This window comes from Haplochromis burtoni, unplaced genomic scaffold (assembly GCF_018398535.1).
Source record: "Haplochromis burtoni strain Fernald_Lab_line unplaced genomic scaffold, NCSU_Asbu1 Contig_220, whole genome shotgun sequence".
In the NCBI taxonomy this organism is placed as follows: Eukaryota; Metazoa; Chordata; class Actinopteri; order Cichliformes; family Cichlidae; genus Haplochromis; species Haplochromis burtoni.
The window spans coordinates 530,550-549,783 of NW_024582581.1; the positions used below are offsets into that span (position 1 = coordinate 530,550).

The window sequence follows — 19,234 nt, forward strand, 5'->3', positions numbered from 1 at the left end:
TTAAATTTAAAAACTGTACTTTTGAGTTAAAATATATATTTATAATTTTAATAAATGACAAATTAAAAAGGCATGAACATTTTTTTGTATCGAAAAAATATCGAACCGTGACACCAAAGTATCGAACCGAACCGAACCGTGAATTTTGTGTATCATTGCACCCCTACTTATTACTATATAATCAACTAACCCCGACTATTCACCAATCAGGTACCAATGTCATGTCGTCATATGGCACAAGACGGGCTGCACCCTGGATGGGTTGCTAGACCTTTAAACTGCTAACATACTAGCTGTGTTTATCATATTTAGTGCTGGGGACATTAACAGAGATGGGCAGTATCACGTTACAAGTCACGTGTTACTGCCCATCTCTGGTAACAAGTAAAGTAAGGGATTACTGTTGCAAAAAATGTAATTAGATTACTGTTCCTTTCCTGTTAGTACGCTATCTTGCTACATTACTAAATGCGATTTTGGTTGTGAGAGTGTCTCATGACAATGACGTACAAGCAAGCGATGTCCGTGGTAGCAACAGACGTGTGTTGATCAACAATGGATAATATGGAGTGAGGGAGAGAGTGCGACCGTGCAGCGTTTAAAGCTTGGAAGTACTGACATTACTTTGAGTTTGAGTCCCTAAAAAGTGACAAAAACATTAGCATCCGCTGAACACTCTGTGTGGGACGAAAACTTGTTTCTATAGTCAAAAATTAAACTTCAAATCTGAGCAAGCACCTAGCATGCTGCCACGGGAATATGAAATTCACAGAGAAATTACTTTTCCTAAAAGTAATTCACTATGTTAGCATGCTGTCTGTGCAGATGCTTTCAAAGACCTGAAGTTGTGTTAGCAGAGAAATGCAACTGTTTCTGTCCTGATTGTGCTCTTGTCCTTTTGTGTAGTAAAAATAAAAAAATAAATAAAATAAAAGTAACGTCCATATGTCCCTCCTCTAAATCTGTATCGCTCCACCATTTTCCTCCTCCCAAACTGGAACTGAAATCAGCTGATTATCAGTGTGTGACGTGTGGGGAAAAACATGTTTGTTGGACACTGTTACTGAATTCAGTACAGTAATGTGTTACATTACCACATCACTGGAAAATGTAATGTGATTACAGTAATGTGTTACATTACCACATCACTGGAAAATGTAATGTGATTACAGTAATGTGTTACTTTGTTTCTGACAACGCACTGTCCTGGAGTTTCCAAAACTTTAAACTATGCATTCATTTTATTCTGTTTATCCAGTGCAGAGGGCTGCAGCGTATCCCAGCTGTCACAGGGCGAGAGGCGGGCTGGATGGGCTGCCAGGCTGTCGCAGACCTTTAAATTAATTTTACATACTTTCCCACTGTCTTTGTATTTGGCAATACCACACATTGATGCCTCCTTACTGACACATTGTGATAACTTTCTTGATTTGCTTTTATATTGTCAAGAAAGTTGTGGTTCTGATCTTGTTAACAAGCTAATTGATGCCCGTAGCAACTCTAGTCCATACAGACCTCAGCAAAACTCATACAGAAACTGTGGAGGATTTCAAGCAGCCAGGAGGAGCCACAAGTGCACTACACATGCACAGAGGAAAAGGGCGAAGGCTCGACTGTTACTGAGAACATGAACTAAAGAAATGTTAGATAATGATCGCCAAGAGAAAGAGCTGACTCTCAAGCAACCATTCAAGTACACAACAATGTAATAATAGAGTATTGACAGCAGCGCTGAGCGGGGATGGGTAATGTTATCCTCCCCACCATTTGTTACTGTAAACATCAGTTGTGTTGAGATTATGATTCAGTAAGGACATTTTGAACAGACAGATTGTGTGTCCTTGCATGCTGGGAAGGTCTCAGAGAAGAGATGTGTAACACTTTACTCCAATAAGGCTCTCGGTGTGCTCTAATGAAACTGTCCCACTACAAACATAATATTACCTGCAGGACCAACAACAACCTTGAACATAAATACACGCATCTGCTCTGGGAAATGCAGAGAAAAGAAATGACCGCCTAACGCCGTGGATTAAAAAGGAAAGAAAAAAAAGATACAGATGACTCACGTTACCACTTGAAAACATTTTAAGACGTGAGAAATAATAAGAGCATTTGCATATGACCTTGCAGAATGTTTTGCTTTGAGAATGAATGGCGCTTCTCCGCGCAGGCATCGACTCAGACAGCTTGATTAAACCCGCGCAGACCCCCCGTTGCACGAGGGCGTTGCGTCTCGCGAGTGCGAGCGTACACTCATTTAAAAATCACTTATCATAGCAAATGAGTGTCAGTCAAGGTCTGAGATACACTACAAAGTCATCTGTCACAGTGTCTTTACATTAATCCTTCCACAAAAAGACACATTTCCACCAGAAGCTGTTTTTCACAGGATCTCACATGGTGTTATTTTCACTGGTACATTTCGCTGTGTTTTTGTATAGAAAAAAGTCGACCGCTCAGACCCGCACGGTTGAATGGATGTATAAAAATAAAGAGTCGGCTAATGGTGTGAAAGTGTTTCACTGTGCCACTAATGCTATGCTTTGGATGAGTCCACAGTGTACACAGTATCTGCTAATTAACCTCCCTTTCTGGCCTCACTTGAGCTCCCACTCCCCGTCACTCTCTTTTTACCCACAAACTCTGGCTGGCTCCGCCGCTCTTCCTCAGTCCCACCTCTTTTTCTGCTCTCTGTCTTACCGTTTTCCATCTCCGGTAATTTGGCCCAAGTTCTTTCTTGTCACCTAACGGATTTCTCTGCAAAGTGAAAAATGACATTTTGGGTCGGGGACTTCAAGGATGGTCAAGTTAATGAATGGCCACCAGATGGCCCTTATTAGGCTAATGTGTTCCCCCTCTCTGCAGCCCCAGTTCTCGCCTGGGGACCTAACTCGCTGGCAGCCTGCATGCGCGCGCGCGTGTGTGTGTGCGAGTGTGTGCGCGTCGTTCAGTTAAATCAGGTTAACATGAGAAGATGGAAGGACGAAGCATCTCAGCTGATGGGGTCAACTGTCCACTGCTGTCCCGGTCACTCGAGCGCCCGGCTGACCCCTCGCCCCACCTTGCCCCCCCATCTGACAGCCTGGCGCCGCTGCACTCTAGGCTGAAGTTTACATGCAAAAAAAATGAAGGATTCAGAGAATGAGCAGCGAGGCCCTTTCCCCTCCGATCTGACAGCACGTTAATTGCCTCATTTATAATCCCTGCTCATCAAAATGAACAATTGTTATAATGTATACATCTACCACAAAGACCTTTGTTAAACTCCAGAGTTATGCTAAATACGGTAATTAATTGAGTTTAATTTATTAGATTGTCGACAGTGTGTGCTGCTGCTGCTGGGCCTTTGTGTTTCTGTAGGTGAACGCTGTAGCTGCGAGAGATGAGAGCAGAGCTGTCAACCTTTTAAATGAGGGCCGCCGTTAGCTGCTCAACAAGTTACTGGAGGCCTCAACATCTTGTCTCTGTAGCCACCGTGATCCATTATTCAGAGATCCTCACGTCTAGCTGTTTGTGTGCAGAATCTAATCAGTTAAGGAAAACGTCTTCTCGTGTGTGAATTTTTAACATATCTGGTTGTTGCTTAGGGTGGTGAGCCGATTAGTGCCGCTGCCTCACAGCAAGAAGTACCTGGGTTTAAATAGCCTGTGCAGATCTTGTGTGCATTTTAATTATTTGTTATTATTAACCTCTCGCTCTTCCCCACATCGTGTCTTTGGTCTTACTTCCCTCCCCTCACCCCCAACCCATCACAGAAGATGGGTTGATGCTGTGATGCTGGAGGGTTCTTCCTGTTAAAAGGGAGTTTTTCCTCCTCCATGTCGCCAAGTGCTTGCTCATAGGGTGCTGTCTGATTGCTGGTGTTTTCTCTGTATTGCTGTAGAGTCTTTACCTTACCATATTTAAAGTATTGAGGCAACTGTTGCTGTGATCTAGCACAATATAGAGACAATAAAATGTAACTGAATTCTCTCCAGGAACTCTGGGTTCCTCCTTTAATCATAATGCATAAGGCATGATTGTCTGCATTTCCATCTTAGCCTGCAACAGACTGGTGACCTGTCCAGGTTATACCACCATATGACAGCCTCCAGCCCGCCTGTGACCCTGACTTGGATAAATAGAAAAGATGGATGGAGGATTGTTGTTTATTAGATGCTAATTTGGGCCCCTCATTGTGATGGACCAAGAGAATTATCATCCAAATCTGCAGCCAAACTTGTGAGCTTCAGCTCTTTAATAGGCTGTTTTCGTACAGTTCAACTAAATGTGGCAGCTTGGGCTCGAAACGCTCTGAATCAGGGTTGGGCGTTATGAATGATGGCACGCTCGCCCACTGTTGTGCTTAAGAGGATTTAGTGTAGTGAGGCAAATGCTTGGCAAAAAATAGGGGGTGAAAAAAAAGAAAGAAAATGGTGAGCAAACCATACCATGTGTGGCTACAACAGGCCAAAATGACTTCATCGCCCTGCTCTGTTCCTCTGTGCTTGCTCAGGCTCTGTGGGCACTAGTTATAGGTCATCCTCCTACCTCATGCAGTTGGCAGGTGAATCTGGGATCGCGCAGCCTATCACAGACCATCTGAGCCGCTTTTCCATTTTCTGCTCCCTGCTTACAACAACAATATCTAAATGTTGAGATATTAAGCTTTTTTTTTTCCACAGCTCTTTAGTTTGCCGCATGAGGCTCCGTGTTGGTACACAAAGCAGTGCCTGCTGTCAGATCTTTTAAACTGTGTTTTCTTTAAGTGCTTTGCTTATTATATATTTGTAATTAGGAAGATAGTTTTTCTAATTTAAACTAGAGCCACTTTGTTTTCTTTGTTCTAGTCTGGACTCATTTTTTGCTGAAGTTGTTGTTTTTATTTTTTCTTAACTGGCTTTTCCTCCTGTTCTTGCACCCCTGTTACAATCAGAGCTTGTACAATAAACACATACAATATCAAAGCACATTATATACTACAATGTTTCTACCCCTAATCTAATCAACATTTTTATTTTTATAGTAACAAATGAATGCATGTCTCAGTTCAAGAAGAAAGAAACTGAATGAGTAGGGTGTCCATTTAGCTGCCTCACTAAAACAGCTTGTTATTAATTACACCTGTACTATTTTTAACTCAGAAGTCTTCTGCTAAAAACTCTGTAGTGCACAAAACGTCTTAAATTATGCACGGACGGTAGCCCTGACATTTGCATACAATTAGCAGAACCACATTGGTATGAAGCAGAGTTTGGGTCTGCTTTTAAATGCACCGCTGGAGCTAACACATCTGTGAGCAGTGAGCCAGCGCATAAATGAAATGCAACTGAATGAGCAATTCACGCGTAAGCTTGGTTACCACAGCAGACGAAATAGGGCAACAACATCATCATTATCCATCACTCTGAAGATATAAAACTGTAATAAGGGAGTAGGGTGACCTTAGGCGGGGGCTGAAATTTTCCCGTTCTGTTGGTGTGGTACCGTCAGTTGAGGTTGGGGCATAACTGCTGACGACACCACATTCCCAGGAATGACAAATGGGAGCTGAATACAACTGGAGGTGCTTCAGGGGACACTGGGGAATGGGTGCGCTGTGAATGGCACAATTGCCAGTTGAGGTTTGGGGGGAAGGAGAGAGGCAGAGCGAAGCGTGAGCTAGACTCAAAGACCCCAAAATAGAAGCGCTGCCTCTCACATCTCCATCATCCCTCTGCCACACGGGCATGGGGGTGGGGGAGGTGGGGGTAGGGGTCTGCATACATATATACTTACCAAGTGTAAGTGCATCATATCAACAACCCTGAACCACAGTCGCGTGTCAGACAAGACGCATCCTCACTGATTCTCAAAGAGCATTTAAAAGTTACATCTAACATCAAGGATCCTCAGACTTTCATGTTTCTTTATGCTATAGTTCAATTCAACATTCCTTCTGAGCAAGCCCTTGGCGACAATGTGAAGGAAAAACTCCCTTTTGACAGGAAGAGGGAGTTTTTCTTTTTCCTGTTCCAGGCCGGCCATCTGTCACAACCAGCAGGGGGTGAAGGGAGGGAGACAAGACAAAATACACTGTGGGAGAGAGAGCCAGAGATTAATAATAACTAATGATGAAATGCAGAGTGGTGTATAAACACCATACATCCATCTTCTTCCGCTTATCCAGGGCCGGGTAGCGGGGGCGCAGCACCTCCCAGAAAGCTATTGCAGCATAACTGAGGGAGGATTCAGAGTCACCTGATCCAGCCCCAGCGACAGACTTTATCAAAAAGGAAAGTTTTAGAGCTAATCTTATGAGTAGAAAAGTAGTCTGTCTCCTAAATCTAAACTGGGAGCTTGTTTCTCAGAAAAGGGGCCTAAAAGCTGAAGACTTGGCCTCTAATTCTACTTTTAAACCATAGGAACTGTGACTATGAGGTGTTTAAGAAGAAATGTGGTCTGATTACTCAAGCCCTGGTATGTGAGAAGAAGAATTTTAAATTCAATTCTGGATATAACAGTGAGCCAATAAAAAGAGAAGTCAATCTGAGAGAGATATGCTATAATATATTCACTATCTGCTGTGTCATATAAGCCAAAATACACGTAAACAAAACTAAGATGCATATTTAAAGGGTTTTTTTTCTGTTTTACCAAATTAAAAACTTTAATAAGGGCTTATATGTCTTTTTAATATTTTATTAGCAGTATTGACGCTGCATTCATGAACGTCTAGCAAAGCAAAGAGCTGCATGTGCAAGCCCAGCAGCCAATCCCTTCTTCTCAACAGCGACTCCTGTTTAAACTGACACTAGAAGTAGGCTTTGATTGGTATGATGTTATAAGATGATCTGATGGATTGATGTAAAGCGGCTCTCTAATGTTAGCTGATTAGCCACATTTGTTTTCAATAAACGATTTTTCTCCTTCTTCCCTGGCTTTTGAGTCCTTTCATTATTTGCAGCAGCACAGATGTGAAACGTTGCTACAGTAAAGCCCTAACAGGGACTTCTTGTTATCAGAGATCGAACTGGGTGCACCGGCTGCAGTATGAGGATCTCAAGTACAGAAAACTTCTTTTTTGCTCCCATATCACTTTTTTTCCCCATCATCTTATTCTTAAGCGTTGATTGAAATATCTGTGACTTGAAACAGATGGCTTTGTGCTGCGTTTGTGTGTCAAGTGTTAACCAGCATGTTTTTAACAGTGTTTTGGCCTCCAGGGCTCTGTGCTTTTCATATTAAAAAAAAACAACAACTATAAATAGCTGAATTCATCCTCTTTCTTCTTCCCTGTAATTGAAGAAGTACATTACAGAATTAAGGTATTAGCTAAGTGTAGCAGTAAATTGTGTCTCTGCAGCATCTAAATCATAGGGAGGGGAAAAAAACTGAACATTTATTCATGATACTGCCATAATGTCCCCACATTAAAACAGCACACTTGCTCAGAACCAAACATCTCGGTGGAGTAAATGCAATCAAGTGGTTAACATGTCAAATTAGAAATGTGATAGTCATGTAGATAATTGATGTCAGGCAAATGGCATGTCATACTGCCCGTCTGCAGCGTTCATTACAGCGGTGAGGATCCTGTAACTCAAGTTATACGCTGCCGGAAAATCCTTCCAGTCCCACTTCAATATTACAAGGCGTGATGGGCTAATGCAGTTGGAAGACAGGGGCAAATGAAATGTAACCGAGACAGTAGCTTACCACGCAGAGTGAGACCTTCCCTCATCTCCTCTGCCAAATTGGAGTGGATCATTGTGAGCTCCAGCCTCCCGGTACAAATCACAGGGGACGGAAGAATTCCAGGATCTCCCGGAGACCTCTGCTGTGATGAACTTGCACTTGTGCATGAGTCAAAACACTGATTTAAAATTTAAATCCGCTGGAGTGAAAATAAAAGGCTACTTGGAGTTCATTTACACACTTTAAAATTAATGTTCCTAATATTTCTCTTATATTCGCCCTGAGGCGGCTTCAACCCTTTCTAGCCTGTTAACTAACATCACATATATATTCTGTATCTGCGTGTCCCAGCGGTGCCTTGAAGCAATAGCACATTTGTAGTGAGGTAAATATTCCAATCTAAGACACCCATGGTTTTTTTTATGTCAGTGCCACTGCATGAGGCACTGAATTATATTTGCCCTTTAATCCACATTTTTATTTGATATTTTTGAAAACTTTTGAAAGCCTAATAAAAGTTTAAATAAAGTTCTTATTTATCTAAATTATATGAAAGTTTTCGGTTTTAGGGGATCTTATATTGTTGTAAGTGAAAGTGCTAAGGTCAAAAGATGATCGCATGAGAAAATTCTAAAATCACGTACAAATAAAAATGAGTCAGTCACTGTAAATATATAATTAAAATGGAATTTCATGAATATAATCCACCCAAACTACAATTTTAATCTCAATTTTACACGTGTTAGGTTGCACTATATGATTGAAAGAAATGATGTCAGGTTGCAAAGCGCTTACAAAAACTGCAGGGACACAAATGGCCACTAGAGGCTTCCTCCAAATTGAGTCAACCCTTAAAGATGCTAAAATACCCATTTCTGATAGTGAAATTCACACGTTTACACCGTGGCATAAAAACATTTAATTTCTCTATAGCTAATTTCTTCTTAAGACACCAAACTGTACTTCTTGACTTCCTCTGTGTTACAGCTCATCCAGGATGTGCTCGCCTTGAGAAAAATGTAATCCACTGCTCAAAAAACCCATTAAAACATGACTTGATCATCACAGTTTTGCACAATCAGTGAAACTGCGGGGATATCAGTCAGTCCAGTTAGGAAGCATAAACCATTGTGAAATTATATTATCGGCTTCAGCGGCTTCAGCAGGCCACATAAAGCCTCATAACTGAATGGTTTTGCAGGTGGTGACCACAGACCATCCCCTCTTCTTGCCCTCAGCCCCAGCCAGTTGCGACAGATTGCCGCCCCTCCCTGAGCCTGATTCTGCTGGACGTTTCTTCCTGTTAAAAATAAGTTTTTTCTTCACTTTATTGCCAAGTGCTTCCTCACAGCAGGTCATTTGATTGTTGGGGTTTTCTCTGTATTATTGTAGGGTCTTTACTGTACAGTAGCAAGTGCCTTGAGGCAACTGTTGTCGTGATTTGGTGCTATATAAATACAATTGAATTGAATTCTACTTATCCCACCAGACCGATTTTTCTCGAGTTTTGCTTTTTTTTTGCTAGTGTCCTTATTACTACTAATAGCATGAAACAGTAGGGAAGTAGATGAAGGAATCTCCTCCCAGATCTAGATCAGATCATTAGTGAGCTGCTGGACAGTCTGTGGTGCTATTAGGGGATGTCAAATGCAGTTATATACAATGTCCCAGAGGTTCGCAATTGGATTCAGGTCTGAGAATGTAAGGGCCGGTCAATGGCATCAATGTCTTCTTTTTGCAGGAAGTGTCTACACAGTCTGACCACTGACAATAGTCAGGGTACTGTTGCTGAGAGTCTCCAAACTTTTTCACGACTGTATCTGAATCTGCTCTGATCTGAGGCGAGAACGATTGTATTCTGCAAGAATGTGCACGAGTACATTTTACACAAATGCATAGCGCATGCATGTATTATTTATTTTTCATTTATATATTTTTAAAAGCATTGTGCTTTTCTGTGGTAATTTGCTGTCATGTAGCCATGGTAACACACTGGAATGAGTTAGTATAACTTTAACTGTAATAATACAGAAGGCCAATATTCAACTGAGTTCAGGTTTGTTTATACAGCACAAGACCAACAATGACAGCAGTCACCTCAAGGCGACTATATATAATCATATATAACCTTCTGCCTCTGTATTACAGCAACCTCCAGACAGCATGAATAGGTCACAGGTGTGATGCATGTACACATGCAGACACAAACACACAATCATCCCAGGCTTTTCTTGTTTTCATCTTGTTTTTCTTGCAATGAAAAAGAAATGTTGGAGAAACAGGACAAACTACAGGGCGTCATCACACTCAAGTATTTACAGTTTGATGACGCGTGTATCAGAATATAACGCCATGCATCAGCTTGCCACGCGACCCCTCTTAAAATTCTTATTATCAGGTTCGTATTTGTGTTTCAGTACATTTACATCCACACTCCCGGCTACGCGGGAAGCTTTCAGGTTGACCTTGAACGTGGATCTGGAAGGACAAACACCTCTACGACTCTAAGGAGGCTCGGAGAAGAAAAGAGCTGAACCTGTTAAATGCTGCAAATGTAATGTGGCGAATACATTTTGGAGGGAGTCTCTGAGCTGACGAAAGGATACATTTTTAACCGTTTTGTAACGGCGGTTATTATTGAAGGCAGTTTTTCGCTACCATCTGTCACCGCCGTGTGCGTTGGGGGACACGCGCTATAGATTGTTTGTGATTGCATGTGTGAATAACAGCGAAGACTGAGAAGTGAGGCTCTGAAAAGTGCACTACAGTATGCATGAGTGTATTTCTTGCAGGTGTCAGATGGAATAAATGCAATCGCTTTTGTTTCTGAGCAATGCCGAGCCATGTTAACATGCACGCAGGGCTACAGCAGACATATGTTTCCTTAAAAAACACTGCATACATAACATTTGTAAGAAAATAAGCTAGAGGCTACAATAATGTACTGGCTCCAACCAGTAAGGAAAGCAAGCGTGCGTGTGTTTGTGTGGCTCTGTTTTTTTCTGAATGGACAGGTGTATGCGTGGTTTTATGGTGATGAGCTGTCTGAGTGTGTTCTGTAGACAGCACCTCAATGTTTATGCAGTGCTGATAGTCTCCAGGAAAACATTGGGGAAAGAGTGCTGCTTGATATTTATACACAGCAGCCATACCGTCTGGCAATGATGATGGCTCCCTCATGGCCCCAAAAGACAGCAATAAACCCAGAGAAAGCATGAGCGAGGCAGAGTGAGAAATAGAGCGGGATATGTGGAGTGCAGTCGAAGAAGTCAAAACACGGCAGCTCTTATGAAGGATTTGAAAAAAGAAAAGAAAAGAAAAATGGCTGCAGTGCTAAAGTGAAACCAGTTCAGGTGGTTGAGCAGAGTTTTGAATGGCTGGTCCTCACTGTGTTAACCTAACACAGCAAAAAGGATTAATATTATAAATGAGAAGTAACATTTCTCTCTAAAGGATAAGATGGACTTCCACTGAGCATGCATCTTTGGGTCTTATCTTTGACAGAAATGAGTCCACTCTGCTTCCTGCAGCACATAAAACAAATATTTGCTCATCTTTAAAATCTCATATCAAGCACAACTACAGCAGTCCAAGAGTTGGGCCTAACATTCTTTCAGAGTGGCGAAGAAGGCTGATGTCATGCAGCCATCTGTCACACTGGTGGTCCAAACCTCAGCTGGAAGTGGACCGGCGTGATCCAGACTGGCCCAGCCAAGGCGAAGCCCACCTGGTGGGCATTTAGTACAGCTTCACTCTCCACCCCTGCAGTGCCAAGGGCACTGGCTGTTACAGCCCGCCACTATTGATCCTTTTGGAGACCGAGCCTCGGTCTCACTTCAGCAGTGGCAGGTAACCAGGCACCAGATGGCCAAAGAGACCACCGCCCACACACGGGCACCCACATATGCACAACCAAATAAACAAGACCTGATTCAGATCACTTTTACATAGAAGCCACAGCAAGCATATGGTCTGTGGCTTGTACACACAACTTTTGTACACATTTTTTTGTTGTTTTTGACACCAATACAACTATTCACTGCGTGTTTTTGCACAGTCACAGTACTGGTAGTGTTTACCTTTTTTGTATTCATTTATTACTATTTTTAGAAGTAGAGGCTTTAGAAGTCGGTTCATAATTATCAGCATGATCACAGCAACAAGACCCACTGTTTATCCCCACATTCATTCACACTTATTAGCCAATACGCTGGTGAGAAACAGCACCCCACTGGCTGCAGGTTATTTAAGTCCTGTGGAGGAAACAGCAACAAAATGCGTCAGTGACAGCATGGGAGCTGCGCAATTTAAGCTCCTAATTTCTACAAAAAAGTCACTTCCAGGCCGACTGAGTTAACAAAGATGAAACTGACCATAGTGAAGTTCACAGGATGTTTCATGTCCTCGTTTATTCATTATTTTGCAAGATTAAAAGAGTTAAACGTGTCAGCTAATGAGCACAGTGTGACCCAGCACGTAGTTAAGCAGTTTCCCACTAATAACACCAATATTCACAATTGTAATGTGCGCCTTAACCTTGAATATTTTTTTCAGGGTCCAATTTATCTGAAAATTCACCAACTCCAAATTATTCATCCAAGTCTTCATTAAAAGTTATGTCTATAATTGTGCTTCTTAGGTATGATAAAAATATATTCAACCAACATGATTCACTTTTTTCATTTAATAAATATAACTCATGCAGGTTTTATGTTTGCTCAGCCTTCTTTGCTTTTATTTGCTTGTATGTGGCCATGAGGTTGCCTGTTAATGTACAAATATCACGATGGAAAACAAGAGAAAGTCCGCCAAAAAAGCTTGCATTAGTAGAAGTGGTAATATACAGAAGGTTTGATTTGTGTATATTATTTTCGATGGAAATACTTCAGTAAAAATACTTCAGTTCCAGTGCAGCAGTATGATTGAGAATCATGTAGGAACTTACAACTTTTAACACTTTTTCAACACGGCTGTGACTTATGTTGCTAAATTAGGCAGACTGCTAAGCAGACTGTGTACAAAGGATGGGCAAAGCTATAGTGTGATGTCACCCGTCGCTCTGTGAACTCCTGTGTTGAAGACTTAAGTTTTGCCAGCGTCATGTTGTTTCTTTGGAGCCAAAAAAAGGTGGAGTGCTAAATTATCAGCTAGTGCTAGCAAGCGTCAATAGATATGTGCATCCAGACTGTATGAGTGCATCACACAGATAGTAATAGCTCCTAAATATGATGTTACATGAGCTTTCATGGCTGCTTCCAACCTTTAGTGAGTGCAAGGCTACAGTAGTATGACGGTGAAATTTGGCTAACGGGAAAAAAAAGAAGGTATTTTTCCTAATTATACCTAAGTTTACAGTTACCCATGAACACCAGGCTGCTCTACTCCTATCTAACATCACCTGTTACTGTAGGCAGTACTACCGTCACTACACTGTCCAGTCTTCTAATACTCTTACCATAATTTGTTTTTCAAGATTTTTAAAAATGCATTAGCAGATGATTTTAGCAATGCTTCATGTACAGACCCACCATCTGATGTAACATTAGTATGTTACATGTAGCTTTGGATTTCCATTTTATCAAATGTCACTTGCTATTCAGTCCCTACTTTTAAAAATAACCTTTAAAAACAATAATAACCTCTCCTGCCATTTTTCACGTCTTTCATCTCTGAACTTGTCACATATGTACTTTTCCCCACTCTAAAAAATACACACTGCACGACATTTGTAGCTAGCAGACGGAGTGCGATCAAAGCTGCACAGAAACACCTGATGTTTGGTTGCACTTGTTAGACTGCATTTTAAACGACCTACCACTTCAAAACAGGTTATAATGTTCATACTCACTCCCAGTCTGTAGAGCTAACTATATCCTGAAGTACTGTAAACACAAATTTACTGACGTCAATATACATACGTTTAGCTAAGCTAAGCTAAGCTAAGCTAAAATAGTGTTTATCAGTCCTACAGTTGGGAAAATGCACAAAATAAAAAGCATGATCAAGAGGTAGCAGGACATCCACCTGTCATACAAAGAAACCACGCCTCACATAATGCATACTTTAAGGCTTAATTCAAATTAAATATAGAGTGACATATATAAAAATTCAACCCCTATAAAGCTGTCATGGTGTAAATATGCAATAGAGATAAAAATATATTTTTAATCAGACTTTAAACATCTTTATTTGTGCTGTAAAAATGTGCATTTTAACAGTGGGGATCAATTGGATTTGACTCACTTTTGGAGTCAGCCTCATGTGGACATTTGAGGAACTGACATTTTTGGCATTTGTGTTGTTTCAGCTCCAGGGCTTGACACTCAAACTACAATCTCTCAAAATTAAGAAAAATCTATTAAAAAAAGACATGAAATACAAGTGCATCAGAAGAAGCTGTGTACTGTATATCTTTATTATGTGCTATGTACATCATTTACAGTATAGTACAGCAACAATACAGGGATATGCTACACACTCAGGATTGCACAGTTTTAGAGTTAGGCCACAGCGGTTGGGTACCGTGGTTATGAGACATAACAGTAAGTACAGCATACATCTTTGGCTTCATTGAAATAACAAAAGCATGAACAGAGACAATGCAAACTTTAGTCCACAGGAAGTACTGACTAAAAAAAAAAACAGAAGGAGGAAAAAAAAATCCATGTTTTCTTCATATTTGAGTTGTGTTTCAGGTTAATACAACAACACAGCCCTGAATTCAGTCAAAATGATTTTCCCACGTGGGATGTGCCTTTGCATACGGAAATAATCTGTGCATACACCAAGGGGATCACAATAGCGAGAGTAAATTCTAATTCATTCTCTAACTGGCATCATTTCTCCCGGCCTATTAATTTGCGGTAAAATTAAACTAGTCCTCATTTTGCTGGGCTTGTTTTCCGATTGAGCCTCTCTGCCTCCTCGCCCGGTAATACAGAATCTCCGATTCTCCTCCCACCAACACACAGCGGCGGTCACGGCCTACAGAGCGTCGGGTTGAGGGACGGAATACAGAGAGAAACAGAGGAGACGGAGATTGGATGAAAGATAGATGGGGAAAGAGAGCAGTAAAGAGCGAGTGGGAGAGAGAGGAGGGGAGTGACACGGTGAGATAGAGCAAGAGAGAGGGGAGCCGACAGAGAGATGGATGCAGCAGGGTCGCTGAGGTGAGGAGATGGTGTAATGATTAGATCACAGATACCCTTGAGCCTTCCTCCCGTCCCTCCTGCCCACAAAAAAAAGAAAAGAAAAAATCTGGAGGCACACTTGGACGAGAGGAAAGCCTGCAGCTGTAAATGGCCCCGCTGTCAGAGTTCATCTGGGTGGAGGAGGGAGAGCAGGAGTGGATTACCAGAGTCTGCGATTAGAGGAGCCCACTCCAGCTCTCCAGTTCTCCCCAGACGGGAGAGAGGTGTGCTCCTTCTGCAGCACAACTCTCTCTCACTCTCCGATTTCTTAAAGATGTTACAAGTCTCATGTTTGACTGTTCGGAGACAGCAGTCGTGCTGGAGAGCAGGAGGTCCTGAAGGCTCTTACTTGACGAGAAGTTTCTCGAACATCAGAAATGATCAATACACGTCAAAAAAATAAAAAATAAAAGTCATGGTGATATCTGCCCAAGGAGCAGTTTAAACAACCCTCCTTTTGTACTTTGATACTCTGGGCTTGTCTTTCAGAGCTTCCTCTGTTTCTCACGCTCGCAGCAGCACGTCTGAGCCTGCTGCCAGCTGTTTCCTTTAATATTGTTCACCTCCTAATCAGATGATGTCATGCCCAAACTTTTGCAGAGTGAGAAGTGGCTGCTAGGCTGTGTTTAAAATGCTTCCATCTAGTGGTCACTTAATGACACTGTTGATGAGCAGAGGAAAGTGTGTCGGGTAGGCAGGGAGACGGCACAAACATATGACAACGCAATCCTTCGATCTAGTTCTTTAAGAAAACGTCTGCATATAAAACACATTTCTCCTACATATCATAAAAGGCGTGGAGAGACGGCGCTGACAAGGAGTTATTAATGACTTTCAACTATAATGGCTCCATTAAGCGTATATAAATGCCTTGCTTCATAATAAATCGTTACTTAAATTCAGAAAATGTGATACTCAGTGGCATCACCGCAGTGCAGACGTGACAGTGGAAGGGCTAGCTCTGACTGGAAGGATTGCCCTGCGGGCTGATTCTCGAGTTAGCTGAAGAGCGATGGTTTCTTTCATCTCGTCAAATCAATACAAACTCTGAAAACTCAACGTCTACAAGAGAATTTCACCATAGTTTCCACTTAAGCTGCTCCTTAAGCTTCCCTGCAGTGTGCTCCAATGACAAATGCGATCATATTTTAGCTGAACTGCATGGTTAAAAAAAAGAAGGAAAAATGAAGAAATGCAGACAAACAACAACTTACTAGACATTAAAGGACTAGTTCAAAGTAGTGTTTTGACCATCCTTACATAATACATGCGATGTGGACTGCTCTATGACAGGGCGACTGTGAGGAAAGACATCACCAACCATCGATTAAATAAAAGTTTCAGTATGTACACATTGAAAAATAGAAAAAAGACATGATTTGAGGTTACAGCCAACAAATATTTCATTGCTAAACAAAGCTACACAAAGCCAGCTACTGAGGAGTCCTCCATGTCCAGCGTGCATGATCACTATGTTGGATCTGTGTCCTCTTACACCTTTCTCCTTTCTGCCGTTGATGTTAACATTAAAAGCGTGCACAGCTTGCGTCCCTGTGAAGGTTTTTATTCCTTCAAATGTGGGAAAATCCGCTTTTACTCTTACTAAGGAAGCATTGTGCACAACCAGGGTGAGAGCGGTGGGGGAAGGCAGATATAAGCGTGACAGAAAGGTTTCTAAAAGATGACGTTAGTCCTTCTAGACTACTTAAAATATATATTTTTTATATTTTTTTTCTAGTCCATTTCTGTGAGACAGGTGTCGGTCTTAGTATAGCCTCTCCTGGTCGACCAGTGCAGCCTCTGGAATGTAATCAGCCGTGTTTATCAAACCTGCACACGATGAAACTGGAACAACAGCTCAAAACATGCTAAGAAACGATGAGACGATAAACTGGGGAAGGACAAGGCTGGGGCTGTGTATGTGCTTTTCTTTTCTGCCGTTCAGTGCTAAGGTAGCAGGTGGCTTCCAGGTAGCGTGGTTTGTCCCCTCCCCCTTCCACCGCCACCACCACCCCCGACGAGCCGCTAATGCCTCCAATAAGATAAACCCTTGGCGGATGGGCTCTTGTTGACAGAGCTGCCACCGATAAGAGCGTGGGGATCGCTAACGGCCAAGACAACTAAAAAACATGAGAGGCTGGTCTGGAGATAAAGAATGTAGGAGGTGGAAGGAAAATAGGAACAACAGCGATCAATTGCTGGCACTGTGCAGCGATGCTATCCGACACCATCCCTCTCTTACATCTCCTGGAAGAGTGCGTGTGGAAGAGTGCGTGTGCAAGTGTGCGGCGATAATAATCTGAAGGGAGAGGAGAGGTGGGTGGCGCGCGCGCGTGCGTGTGTGTGTGTATGAATCTGGGTCATCAAGTCATCAATATCCACCTGCATTAGTGGAAAAAAAACAGGCAGGCAAGGTCAAAACTGACTGAAATCCCTTCAGACATGAGGATGAAAGGGGAAAAAAAGAAAAAACTGAAGTGTCTCCCAACTCTCAGATGACTCTATTCCCACACGGAGCGATAAGGGGGGGGGGGTGTAGATGGATGAATGGATGAGCGGATGAATGGAAGAGCGGCGTTTGAGTATCTGCTGCTGACAGTTCAGGCAACGGCCGACTTGGCAAGCGGAAACAGGTGGGAGTTGTGGCGCTGCGGCTGGCTAGGGCAGGGAGGAAGGAAGTGGAGGATGAATTATGGATGGATGGATGAAGTGAGGGGGAGAGGAGGAGAGCGAGGGGGTGGGGTGGGGGGTGTCTGGCGAAGACCTGTGCCCCGCTGACAGGCAAGCTGCTAGTCGGTGGAGTCGCTTAGCCACACAGAGTCAAGCAGAAATGACTGTGCATCTCTGCATCTGCAGCGTACTATAGTCCTTTCCTCTCCCAAAGGCTTCCGGGATGGTTTTAGGCAACAGGGCACCGTGGAGGTGAGCGAAGCCGTCTGCTTCACTCTGAAAAGTAACGCGGGAGCAGACGGGGGTGCAAAAGCTCACTCAGTCACTGTCATGAGATCGGTTTGCTTACTCCACCGCTGCCCTTCTTCTTTTATCTTCCTCTTTTTTCCCTCACGCGGGCCCTTTCACTCCTCGCACTCTTCAACGTATGTGGATGGAAACCAGCCCACCTGAGGGGGGAAAAGAGACTGAGATTAGTAACCAGAAAGGGGTCGAATGTTGCCATCAGTCATCATTTTCTCAGTCTGCTTCAGCTGTTGCTACTTCAGACACTTTGCAGATGTAACCAGGACCCAGAAAAGAGCTGTTGCTGCTGCTTTGATGCCTTTCTACTGCCCTGTCCAGCTCTCCTCATTGAAAGCTCACCTCCTGGTATCTCCTCCATGCTGATGAGTGTGTGCTGGAAAGCACAGCAAACATTTTTAACAAAGGCACATATAGATGCGCCATCTTGGAGGAGCTGGACTACCAGTACAACCTGAATGGTTTGCAAGTACCATCAAACGCCGTCAGCGGCTACGAATCTAACAAAAAGCAAAGCTAGGGAAAAACAGTCAGAAGGGATAAGGACAAAGCCCCGGTTTGTCGTCACCACTTCCAAAACCATTCCTTTTTTTGGGCGTTTCCTCTCCAGTGCAGCTGTGTTCACTTGGCCTTGTGTTATACTGAGCTGATCAAGTGTGTCTGTCACGGTCATCCTCGTCTTTAAATGCCACAGGTCTGGGTCTGTGTTTACATCCTCCTGTTTTAGTGCTATTGTGATGGTTTCCTTCATTTTTTGAGAAGTGTAGTTAAACTGTGAGTCAACACCCATGACATGTCATAAAACCACACATAATCAACTGATCATTTTACATATCTGTCTACAGTAGGTCAGTGGCAAAGGGGAAAAATAATGGGGTAACTGACTTTAAAGAAACTTTATAGCATATTTATCTGCATCATGCTCAGAAAAATTGTTTAAATCAGCACATACCAGACGAGATACATGCAGATACTGATTGGCCAATAGCAACTTGGTAAAATTAACAAAAACTGTTGTATTGCTTTAATGATGTGATATTATTGTACTAATATATTAGAATTTTAAATAGAAAGAGCCAACAAAAGTAATACCAACTGTTTTTACTGGCTGCTTGCCCTAAAGAGACACTAGCAGCACTTCACAGACTCTTCTCCCCCTCCTTAGTTTTTTTAAGAGTGGCATCAGTGCACACATCAGGCTTAGTAAAAGTGAAAAGCTCCATTTACTGCAGCTGTTCACTTCACACTCGCAGCACAAACACATTATTTACACACAAGCACGCACTCAGTCCGCTGCTCGCCGCCGAGCTAAACTCCAGCCACGAGTGGGAGTCGACGCACAGATTTCCTGCCTTTTCGCTCAGAATTTAACACCTGATTAGAGAGCGCTCCTGGCATTGGAAAAACGTATG

General features: G+C 42.5%; 1 protein-coding gene across 2 annotated transcripts in view; it reads right to left on the reverse strand.

Annotated features, from left to right (window-relative positions):
- Positions 1-14,045: 14,045 nt before the first annotated feature.
- LOC102292911 (guanine nucleotide exchange factor VAV3) overlaps positions 14,046-19,234 on the reverse strand; it is a 91,201-nt gene continuing 86,012 nt past the window's right edge. For both annotated transcript variants that reach the window (XM_014338150.2, XM_014338151.2), the window contains one exon: positions 14,046-17,968. In XM_014338150.2, the coding sequence (XP_014193636.1) occupies positions 17,924-17,968 (45 nt within the window). In that variant the 3' untranslated portion in view covers positions 14,046-17,923. The remainder of the gene's footprint in view (positions 17,969-19,234) is intronic.